The sequence below is a fragment of the Podarcis raffonei genome, chromosome 3, assembly GCF_027172205.1.
Source record: "Podarcis raffonei isolate rPodRaf1 chromosome 3, rPodRaf1.pri, whole genome shotgun sequence".
Classification (NCBI taxonomy): Eukaryota; Metazoa; Chordata; class Lepidosauria; order Squamata; family Lacertidae; genus Podarcis; species Podarcis raffonei.
Genome location: NC_070604.1, coordinates 92,025,671 through 92,037,806, shown reverse-complemented (window position 1 = coordinate 92,037,806; position 12,136 = coordinate 92,025,671). Strand labels below are relative to the sequence as shown.

At 42.9% G+C, this 12,136-nt stretch overlaps 1 protein-coding gene across 1 annotated transcript in view; it reads left to right on the top strand.

Moving 5' to 3' along the window:
* The window catches only part of GALNT14 (polypeptide N-acetylgalactosaminyltransferase 14), a 254,532-nt gene that overhangs the window by 224,671 nt on the left and 17,725 nt on the right, over positions 1 to 12,136 (top strand). Inside the window, exons 10-13 of the mRNA XM_053383010.1 lie at positions 2,048 to 2,174; positions 5,078 to 5,170; positions 8,457 to 8,540; positions 9,364 to 9,508. Of these exons, the coding sequence (XP_053238985.1) occupies positions 2,048 to 2,174; positions 5,078 to 5,170; positions 8,457 to 8,540; positions 9,364 to 9,508 (449 nt within the window). The remainder of the gene's footprint in view (positions 1 to 2,047; positions 2,175 to 5,077; positions 5,171 to 8,456; positions 8,541 to 9,363; positions 9,509 to 12,136) is intronic.

Genomic DNA, 12,136 nt, shown 5'->3' with positions numbered 1-12,136 from the left:
GAAAGAAATGGTCCGTGTCAGAGTTAATTCCAAATGTCTGGTAGGGTTTTCCTGTGGGATCTCTCTAATTAGTGCAGTGCATTTTACTAACGTGTCACCAAGCGGAGAAAGAATGGGCTGTTCTTATCGGGGACGATTTTATGGTGGCTGTGGGAGAGCCTCTCACATGGGTGGAGTTGGAACATCTGTTCTGGAATCTCAATGATCTGTGGCCTGACACGAGATCTTCTGTTTGTTGTTAACTGCTTGTTGTCTGCATGGAGCACTTGAAATCAATAAAACAATCTCACAAGCAGTGAATCTAAGCATGAGCATGATTGTGTGCACATGGTTTTCCAAAAGAGATCCGTCCACCTATCTGCTCTCTTGCTGCACCATGTTTACAGCTCCTATGTAAGATGATTTCAGACCAAGTGAAAGGATATTTGGAGTATGTTTCTCTGCGTAACATCTACACCAGTGCAAGGACAGAGAAGGGAGAAGATAGCCACAAGCTATAATCCCATTATCACTTTGTTGATCAGAGCTAGCCTTGTTATGTCCTTGAACAGCGATGTCCAACAGGTTGATCGCAATCTACTGGTCGATCCCCGAGTGATTGCTGTCAATTGCAGTCAATTGTGGGCTCCCTTCCAACCACGGGCTCCCTTCCAATCGCTCCCTTCCAATTGCGTGTTGGAAAAAGCATTGTGTTTAAAGTCTCTGCCCCTCTCTGTCCTTGCTCTGCCCGTCTGTTACGTGAAATGGGCAGTCGTTATTGCTAGTTTAGTTTCCTGTATTTCTGCATTCACCTGTTATCGTCTGTGTTGGTTTTACGCGTCTTATGACCTCCCCAAAAGCTAGACAACTTTGTCACCCCCCCCAAAAAAGCTCACCAACTTTGGGCTCCCCTAAAAAAGCTGAACAGCTTTGGCTTCCCTCCCCCCCCCCATGACAATGGGTTTTATACTGCCATTGGTCTATAGGGAGTTGGACGTGCCTGTCCTAGATGACACAAAGATATCAAGGAATGTTGACAAGGGCAGCAGGGGACTTGGGCCTGTAGTTTACTCTGCCTTAGTGGGCAGCTCCTGGGCTGCCTAAGAAGAAGTGAAAAATGGGGTGTTTGTGTAATCTCTCCTTGTTCATGCCTGGAAGTTTCTTTCAAACTGGGCTTTGTGGTGGGGGTGGTTTGTTATTTAATTACTTCTGGCCACAACAATGTTACAGATCAGAGGGAGTCAACTGCAGCCTTGAAAGGGGTGGAGAGGCACTGGGTTGTCAGGGAGACAGATTTTAAGCTGGCTTTAAAACTTCAGCCCCTCCAGGGAGCGTAGCTAGCAAGAAAAAAGGACCCCATGTCCTAGCAGATGTAGCAGCTCTGCCAGGGATGCGTACAAGCAGATGCTCCCATCCAATTGCTTGTTGTTTGCCTCCCCCTGAAACCTTTTATCACCGCACACGCTGTGTATATTTTGCTTACGGTGGTGGCTATGTGCCCAACTTCACCAGGGATAGTTCTCTATTTGAAGAACTGTCTGCAGTCAGACTACTGGGCCATCTAACTTGGTACTGAGTCTACACTTGCGGCTGAATTGAACGGAACCCTGTGCACCCAGAGTAGATGCCCTACTATGGACCTACCAGCTCTGATGCTTTGCAGTTTGGCAACCAGTCCAAATTCTGTTTTTTACCCTTTGTCCATGAGCTGTGGGTCTCTTGTGGAGGGCACTACACATTGCACTAATCAGCACAAGAGCAAGAAACAACAAGAGGCTTCCTGATACGTAAACAGGACTCTGTATAAAGGGACTACCTGTGTAGAGGCCAGCTTCTTTCCATTTCGATATCATTACCCACAACGTTACAAGGAGATTTCAAATAGGTTAATGTCAAACTGACAGTAAGAAGCTTTGAAATGCACTTAAGAAGGCAGAGAGCCCAGGAAAGCTCTTTCTGGTATGTGGGTTTGCCTGACTTGGTGTGGCAAAGGGGTAAAACGAAGGCTAAAGCTGGAATCTTTCTTGCTATGAGACTTTGAAAAGATGAACATGAGCCTTTCTTACAGAAATCTCATTCCGGGTGTGGATGTGTGGCGGAAGTTTAGAAATCATCCCCTGCAGCCGAGTTGGGCACGTCTTCAGGAAGAAGCACCCCTACGTCTTCCCCGAAGGAAATGCCAACACCTACATAAAGTAGGCTTACTTTATTCACTGACGGCTGAATGAAACAAAAATATGTGCTGCAAAAGGCCATGTGAGCAACATTCTCCCAAACTCACAGTCATGGGCAGTTAAAGTAGAGATTATAGCTCTCTTTTTCAGGCTATTTAAGGATACATATTGAAAATGTGAAGAGCTGATTGTAGGAAAACGATGTGATAAAAGGTACTTCTGGACAAGGACTTGGTATCTCAAACACACCATTCAGATATCACAAATGGATTAGTAAACTTTTGCTTTGTTTTTTGGTCGTTTATCAGATTTCCACCAGAAAAGGGTAAATCCATATTTACTGGAGGGAAAATGTGGTTTGGCATTTTGATGTCATGTTCTCTCCCCAGTAAGTACAGGCGCCCATCAAGCACCTGCCCACCAGTAAAACTATTACACAGGTATGGCTGTGCATAGAGATGGTGCACCGCACTGCACGGCTTGTGAAATTCTTCACAAACTCACACTAGTAGTGCACTGAACAATTGGAATTGTAGAATGGTGCAGAGAAAAGAAATGAGTAAGGGTGATAAGAGAGTCATGGCAGGAAACAACACAGAGATTGCAAGTTACACTTAAAGGTAAAGGTAAAGGTACCCCTGCCCGTACGGGCCAGTCTTGCCAGACTCTAGGGTTGTGCGCTCATCTCACTCTATAGGCCGGGAGCCAGCGCTGTCCGCAGACACTTCTGGGTCACGTGGCCAGCGTGACAAGCTGCATCTGGCGAGCCAGTGCAGCACACGGAACGCCACTTACCTTCCCGCTGGTAAGCGGTCCCTATTTATCTACTTGCACCCGAGGGTGCTTTCGAACTGCTAGGTTGGCAGGCGCTGGGACCGAACGACGGGAGCGCACCCCGCCACGGGGATTCGAACCGCCGACCTTTCGATCGGCAAGTCGTAGGCGCTGAGGTTTTACCCACAGCGCCACCCGCGTCCCTAAGTTACACTTAGGAACCAGCAAATTCTTCCAATTTTGGGCAATATATGTACCTTTTCCAGTGCCATAAATTTCCATGCACGTAAGTTTGGGTTGTACAGTTATAGCTGACCAGGTGCATTATATGAGACCCTGGGGGAAAGTTCAGGGTCCCAGCAGGGCAACCATCCTCTTGCTGCTGGGACTTGGCTTGATCTGCCTCCTTTTTAATTTGCCCACCACTACATAAAACCATGTAGAAGGGACCACTGAAGGCAGAGCTTAGGGCAGTTTGCCCAGGATCACTTCCAGATGACCTGTTTATTGAGCATTCATCCTGATTTCTTTGCAGAAAGTTTGTAGGGGGGTTAAGCAGTTTATTGAGCATTCATTCTGATATGCTTGTCGGGCGGGGGGGGATATATGACATTGCATCAAGCAATGGTTACTCCACACTTTCTGGTGCATTTCCCCATCACTTTCCTTACTGCAAAGAGTACACTATTTTGGCGTAAGTGGGTTTGCTGTTCAAGAGTGCCACATCACTTTTAATTGTGCAACCTACATTTGCTAGTATCTGATTGAATTCTACCCCCAAAATGGCAACAGTCTGAATATACTCCAGATTCCCTGGAGTTGGCCCTGGTGCTTCCATCCTTGCTATGTCTACTTGTAGCCAAATGTTTTTGCACATGCATTCTTTGACTAATGTAACCGGAAAAGCCCACGAGACACTGCAACTGTGATAGAAGCCCCTATAGACAAAAATACACCTACTCCTGCTTGACTGCTGTAGAAGCTCTTTATTGAACAGTAATGTTACTTGGTTAGCTGTGACACGTTATTTATATTTAAAATGTTGATCTTCTCTCCATGCCGTATGAATTGTGACAGCACCATTCGTAGATATTATAATGTCTTTGAGGGAACACACATCAATTATTCCAAATGCCTGCGTGCACTGCAGCACGTGTGCAAAAATGCGCACTTGAGAGCTGCCCCGTGGGACACGACTACAGCTATCCTTGAACTGAATGGTGCAGTCATTTTGGGAGATACAGCTCCATTTGGGGCAGCAGAGCTCCATGCGTCTCTCGGAAGAGTAAAATACCATGTGAAGTGAACATATTAAAGGCTGCTGCGCCTTTATAGGGACAGTAACCGAAGGTGATCATGGGAGATGAAAAGAAACTGCAAAGGGGAAAGCGAAGGCAGGTTTCCTGAAGGGAACCTCGCCAGACCTTAAGTTAATAAGATTAACCTGGAGAAACAGAAGGCATGGGAGAAAGGGAGGAAAAGAGGAGACAGACTGAATAAAGAACACATTTCAACTGAAAATCTATAATCCCCAGACACTGAATTCTGTGTACTTCTTCACAGATGCACAACAGCTGCATTTCCCTCCTCAGCTAGGATTGCGATGAATATCGCCCTCACACACTGCAAATGGTGATAGAGAAAAACTACCAATGGGGCTTTACCCCTCCCCCGTCGGTGTGCAATTGCAATTGCAGTCAGTTAGAGAAGGGTTATACCTTCTCCCTCCTATGTGCTGCAGTCCCAGTGGAAATGCTCCCTCTTTCACCCCTTTTTTTTTAAAAAAAAAATGAAATCCCCTGACAGGGCTGCAACCTGCTCAATGAACATAACATGTAGTTCTGCCTTAAAGATGCACATCCAAAAAACTTCACCTCACCATGAATGCAGGCCCCCTCAAATAAGATGTCCTCAGCTCTCAACAAAACCGTAATAAAACTAAAACAATCTGCCCATCTGTTTTGTATCTTATCTACTGTTTTCACCACCTAGATGCCTTTGGGGGGGAAAGGAAGGAAAGGGATTCTCCCCCCTCACAAACACACACAATTTATCCCTTCAAGCTCTTATCTGAGGCATCCAATTAAAACTCTTTCATGCATGCTCCTGTGGTTTCTCCCTCATTTTTTTAAAAAAATGTCTCTCCTCAGAAACACCAAACGCACAGCTGAAGTATGGATGGATGAATATAAGCAGTACTATTACGCGGCCCGGCCTGCAGCTCAGGGGAGGCCATATGGAGAGTAAGTGTCCCCCTCTGGCGGTGAAGGAAAACACAAAGAGAGCGACTCAATTGTTTGATACAGTGGAACCTCATTATGGTTTTATAGTCCAGCTGTTGGGATGCCTGCATTTTGTTTCTGTGGGAACAGTTAATTAGATGTTAATAGTAAACAGATGCTGTGAGTATATGGATATAAAGTCCTAGTTGCTTGGTGTGTGTGTGTGTGTGTATGCGAGCTTGTATAAAACTGCATTGGTATACCTCATTAGAAAGACTGGCTTGTTCCTAGATTAAAATAAAAGAACTCGTCTTCTCTTACCGCTTCCTGGAAAGGGTCCCAGGTCAACCTCCAAGGTCCCTCTTTCCTTTAATGACTGCCCTGTTGGGCCAAAAAAAGCAAAACCTGCTATCTTTATGAAAATGAGCTGGTAGTATGAACAAACACTGCCCCAGGGCAAAGAAACAAGTAAAATATACAAACCAGGCAGCCTAAATCCTTATTTCCATATTTGCCCTGTGGGCAAAACAGGGTTTTTGTGATAACCTTCTGCAGGAAATTGCGATGTGATTTATTCCGCTTTCACCTACCGTGGTCTTGCTTGCTTACCCACCTCCTTTATATTAAGCTTGCTGAGGCTGATGGGAGTTGTAGTTCAGCGACCTCCAGAGGTCCACATATTCTCCACTATATTAAGCATAGTATAGTGCAGGGCTGTTGGGGCAGTGGCAGGCCTTGGTGCCTCAAATTTCAATGGCACCTTGTGCAATGCCAAAATCTGTCCCCTTCCATTGGATGTCGTGTTTTGGCGCCTGCTGCAGCGCCCCAGAAGTTCCATGCCTGGTGCTTGGGTCCCTGGCTGTTGTGGGACTACAATAAGATTACCAGATTTTTTTCAATGAATCCAGGGACACTTTTCAACTTCAATGGATTTTGAATGCGGACTTATTTCTAAATCCAGGACTGTCCCCGGGAAACAGAGATGTCTGGTAACCTTAGACTACAACCCCCATCATCCCTGGCTGGCATGGCCAATGGTCAGGGGTGGTGGGAGCTGTAGTCTAACAACAGCGAAGGACCCATTGTATTAGAAGAACCAGCTGCTGGGGATCACAAGAGGCAGGGTTCTATTGTATCCATGTTGTGCATGGCCATAATGCTAGCCACTATGAGAACAAAATGCTGAACTAGATGGACCTCTGGACTAATCTGGCGCTGCTCTTCTTAAATCCTAATCCATCACCAGCAACTGAGACTAATTTTCTTTATGCACTCTTAGTTGCCAGATTGAGCTAAGACTCATGTGTCTGGCACACTTTATATTTGTGGTTCCTCATCCAGATTGTGATTCATGCACGGAAACCAAGTTTCCAGGTTCATGTCCCTTAGCCAAACTAGGATCCACATGCCTGTGTGTAAACAAAGATTATGGAGCTCTTGAGCCTTGCTTTCAAAAAGAACCAGTAGAAAAGTGGATTTGTGGCATTTTTTCCTATTTTCAGAGTATGAAAAGCAGCTGCAGAGCCAGAATACCACAAGCATATTGTGTTATAAGAGCATGAGAAGAGTTTGCTGCTACAGGCTAATGGCCAATCTAGTGGCACTGATAGTCCAATCCTCCATTAATTTGTCCAGTCCTCTTTTAAAGCCACCCAATTTGGTAGCCATCACAACATGTAGGGATGAGTGCCAACAATGCATTGTGTGAAGAAGAACTTTGGACATCCATGAGTTCTACGGTTTTGAGAGATGATGATGATGATGATGATTATTATTTATACTCCGCCCATCTGGCTGGGCTTCCCCAGCCACTCTGGGCGACTTCCAACCAAATATTAAAATACAGTAATACATCAAACATTAAAAGCTTCCCTAAACAGGGCTGCCTTCAGATGTCTTCTAAAAGTTTGGTAGTTGTTGTTCTCTTTGACATCTGGTGGGAGGGCGTTCCACAGGGAGGCCGCCACTACCGAGAAGGCCCTCTGCCTGGTTCCCTGTAACTTGGCTTCTTGCAGTGATTGAATCACCAGAAGGCCCTCGGCGCTGGACCTCAGGGTAGAATGATGGGGGTGGAGACGCTCCTTCAGATATACTGGACTGAGGCCATTTAGGGCTTTAAAGGTCAGCACCAACACTTTGAATTGTGCTTGGAAACATACTTTTCTCTATCCACTTTTCCCACACTAGGCATAATTGCATACATGTCTCCTCTTAGTCACCTTTTATCTGAACTGAAAAGCCCCAAATGTTGTCCCGGGGGACTTGCTCCTCTCACTTGATCGTTTTGGTCGCCCTTTTCTGAACCTTTTCCAGCTCTGCAATATCACTTTCCAGGTGAAATGACTGAACTGTACACATTATTCCAAGTGTGGTCTCACCATAGATTTGTATAATTGCTTCACAGAACTGGCATTTGCCTTTTCTATTGCTTTCCTAATGTTCCCTAGCACGGGATTTGCCTTTTTCACAGCTGCTGCATGCTGGGTCAACATCTCCATCAAGCTATCCACGCTGACCCCAAGGTCTTGTAGCTCTAGTATATGTCAATAGAACACATACCATTTAGGCAGCAAACCTGCATTGGAACTCTCATGGGACTAAGAGCCAAGTAGACATTTATTTATTTATAAGATCTATGTCCCACCCTTCACCTCAAACGATCTCAGGGCAGGTCACAACAAATTAAAATACAATAAACCAATAGGATACAGTTAAAACCATCCATTCCACTGCCTAGATTAATTGCATGATTGCAATTCACATGTCTAACTTCTAAATTTTAAATAGCAGCTGCAGTGCAAGAGATCCAAGACACACAAGGAGTTTAACCCTTTCTTCCCCACACTATGGTCCTAATGAAAGTCACCCTACTACCAAAGCTGCTATTCACTCCAGAGTGTAAATTTCCATTTGCACCAATGGGAGTTGCTCCTCCATGCCAAATCACTTTGGGTTTTTATTATTATTGGGATCTCAGCATGAGGAAGAGGGTTAATCCCCTCCTCCCTGAGGTCCCAATGCTGATCAGGCAATCCAAGGGGGATTTTTAATATTAAAAATGCAACACATTAATTACGGTCATGCCAATGAATGCCATTTCTAGTTTGGTTCTTTGTTGTTCAGTTACGTGACTCACAATGAGTTAACTTTGGGAGCTGAGGAAGGTGTGGAGATGGGATTACTAATGTATTTTGCCACTACCTAGATTTACAGAGAGAATCCTGTCTTTGGGGATCAAGGCTATTTCAAGTTGCAGTGGTATGAAGTGACGTAATTAGATTTTTTGCAAATATTTTGTTTTCAACAGCATCCAGAGCAGAGTGGAATTGAGAAAGGCCTTGAAATGCCACACCTTCAAGTGGTACCTGGAAAATGTTTATCCTGAACTGAGGTACTAGCAAATTTTGAAATATAGTATGTGCTATCTGTGCGGGTGAAATGTCACAAATTTTCCTTTTCCTCAAATGAAAATCGGCTCAAGGCTGCAATCCTATGCACATTTTCCTGCAAGGAAACTCTGTTGAGCACAGAGTGGCATACAGTATTTTTGAGTAAACATGGATAGAATTACTCTGCCTATCCACCCCCGCCCCCCCCAAAAAAGCTAAATTACCAAGAGGTGACTTTTCCTCTGAACCAGGAATGGGGAACCTTTTCTCTTCCCTCCCCACTGGCTCAAATGTTCTGTTCAAAGTTGAGGGTCATTTCTGGTGCACCATAGACATTTGGTTTGGCCAAGTGCTGTTCATTATTATTGTGGGCTGCCGCTAGGCAAAAACTAATAAACCCTTTTATTGAATTTTCAAAAGTTTGACATATATACATCAATATATAATAAGTTTATTTTTTCTTGACTTCCTGCCCAATTTTCCATAGTGTTTTAATTTTTCCCCCTTGGCTGTACAATACCTTCTATTTCTTATACCAAAACATCAATATTGTATTTTCTAATTCCTTCTGTTGCTCATATTTTAAACCCTGCTCATGAATTCTTCACACTATAATATTTCCCTAAATAGTCTGATAACGGCTTCCATTCTTCCAGAAAGCCATCGTTATTTGATCTCTTATTTTGGCTGTTAATTTTGCCATTCCTACATAGTCCATTATCTTACTTACCCATTCTTTTTTGGTGGGAACTTCTTCCTTCCATTTTTACGGGCAGAGCAACCTTGCCAAAAACTGATGACCCTGATTCTTCCCTCTTCCCTCAGAATTCCTGAGGAATCTCTCTACCAGACTGGGATGATTCGACAGAGACAGAGATGCCTGGAGACTCAGAAGTCAGAAGCCCAGGAGTTTCCGGTTGTGATCTTAAACCCCTGCATCACCAGCAAAGGTGCAGCAATGGTGGCTCAGGTGAGTTCTCTAGGGCCTGTTTGGAATTTAAGGAGTATTCAGTGCCCTTATCCTAACAGCAATCCTTTGGGCGTGATCCCATTTTAAAGATGGCACTGTGAAACCCATTTTAAAGATGGCACTGTGAAACATAAGATGGTGGCTCACCCAGAACCACAGAACATGCTCATGAATAATGTGGGGGGGGGGGATTTGATTCGCAAAACCTCTCAGTTGCTTTTCTGTCCAAAGGCACTCAAGTTAAAATTGGGGGGAAAGTGATACAAAACAAAGGAGACATCTGCATATGAAGACAACAAACAAGGAAATTAAAGCTAGTGTTTTTTCTAAAAAGAAGTTCCAGATTTAAATGCCTTCTTTTCCTTACACTTAGCAGTGAGGTTTTCCTTCTGAAATTGAAATAATAGTGAGTAGGGATAGATGAATCTGTCAGTTTTGACTCTTTCAGTTTCTCAGTTTTCTATTCTTAAATTTAGTTCTCCGCATTTGCATGGAAATCTGTGGTTAATCCTCATGGAAATTCATCAACATTTTGGCACAAATTCCCCCCCCCAAAAAATTTTTTGTATGCAGCTTTGACTAATGTACAAGCAATTTCCCCAATAAGATGCATTTTTATGAACTTTAGTTATTGCCTACTGGGCTGCATCTTCCAAAGGAAAGTGGCCATATATAATGCTGGCCTGCTAAATGAGGTATTTACAATTGAGCTCTCTCCAGGTTGTCTGCTCTCTGAACAAACATAATTGGTGCCATGTGGTCAAGCAAGTCCATGATTTAAGTTGTCTTCCAGCCAAAGATCACTCGTCTTACTGCCAGAGCCAAAGAGAACCCAAAAGGGATGGAATGCAAGTCCTTCTGTGATATATTTCAGAATGCAGGCTAGTGCTTTCCTGTATCCTAAACTCCCTATCCACAGAAAACTAGCATATGAGGTTCTACATAGCATTTCCTTTTTTTTTTTTTTTAATAATATTTTTATTGAACAATTTTTAATATAACAAAAACAAAACATACATAAACAAACATCAGACAATAATAAAACATAAAAACAAGTACCATTTCATAACCCAATTTGTAAACCTTACTTCCTCGACCTCCCCTTACTTCCCGTTTCTGTATTCCAAATTCTTACAGTTATTCAGCGAAATCTTGCCTTATTTTATTATAAATTTATAATATTCACCCTTATTCTCTTTATCATAACCCTTACTGATAGTAACCATTTATTTTAATCCAACATCATTCTAACTGTCACCAATTTTATAATGTTTCTTTAAATACTCCTTAAACTTTTTCCATTCTTCTTCCGCCGCTTCTCTTCCCTGGTCTCGGATTCTGCTCGTCATCTCCGCCAAATTCATATAGTCCATCACCTTCATCTGCCATTCTTCCAGTGTGGGTAGATCCTGTGTCTTCCAGTACTTTGCAATGAGTATTCTAGCTGCTGTTGTAGCATACATAAAAAAGGTTGTATCTGTCTTTAACACCCCCTGGCCGACAATACCCAAGAGAAAGGCCTCTGGTTTCTTGGTGAAAGTATATTTAAATACCTTTTTCAGTTCATTGTAAATCATTTCCCAGAATGCCTTAATCTTCGGGCACGTCCACCAGAGGTGAAAAAAAGTACCTTCCTTTTCTTTACATTTCCAACATTTATTATCAGGCAAATGGTAAATTTTTGCAAGCTTGACTGGGGTTATGTACCACCTATAAATCATTTTCATTATATTTTCCCTTAAGGCGTTACACGCCGTAAACTTCAGCCCGGTGGTCCACAACTTTTCCCAGTCAGCAAACATAATGTTATGACCAATGTCCTGAGCCCATTTAATCATAGTTGATTTAACCATTTCATCTTGTGTGTTCCATTTCAGCAGCAGATTATACATTTTTGACAAATTCTTAGTACTGGATTCTAACAGTTCAGTCTCTAATTTTGATTTTTCCACCTGGAAGCCTGTTTTTCTGTCTAGTTTAAACATTTCATTTATTTGGTGATAATGTAACCAATCTCTCACCTTCCCTTTTAATTTTTCGAAACTCTGCAATCTCAGTTTGTCCCCTTCCTTTTCCAAGATTTCCCAATATCTTGGCCATTTCGACTCCATATTTAGCTTTTTAACTGCCTTAGCTTCCATTGGTGATAACCATCTTGGAGTCTTATTTTCCAGCAAGTCCTTGTATCTAACCCAGACATTCAATAGTGCTTTTCTGACAATATGATTTTTAAAACTTTTATGCGCTTTAACCTTGTCATACCACAAATATGCATGCCACCCAAAAATATTGTTAAATCCTTCCAGATCCAAAATGTCTGTGTTTTCAAGAAGCAGCCATTCTTTTAGCCAGCAGAAAGCTGCCGCTTCATAGTACAATTTAAAGTCTGGCAGGGCAAACCCCCCTCTTTCCTTTGAGTCCGTTAATATCTTAAATTTTATTCTGGGCTTCTTGCCCTGCCAGACAAATTTAGATATATCTTTCTGCCACTTCTTGAAACAGTCCATTTTATCCATTATTTGTAATGCTTGAAACAAAAATAACATTCTTGGCAATACATTCATTTTTATCACTGCAATTCGACCTAACAAGGAAAGCTTCAAGTTTGACCAAATCTCTAAATCTTTT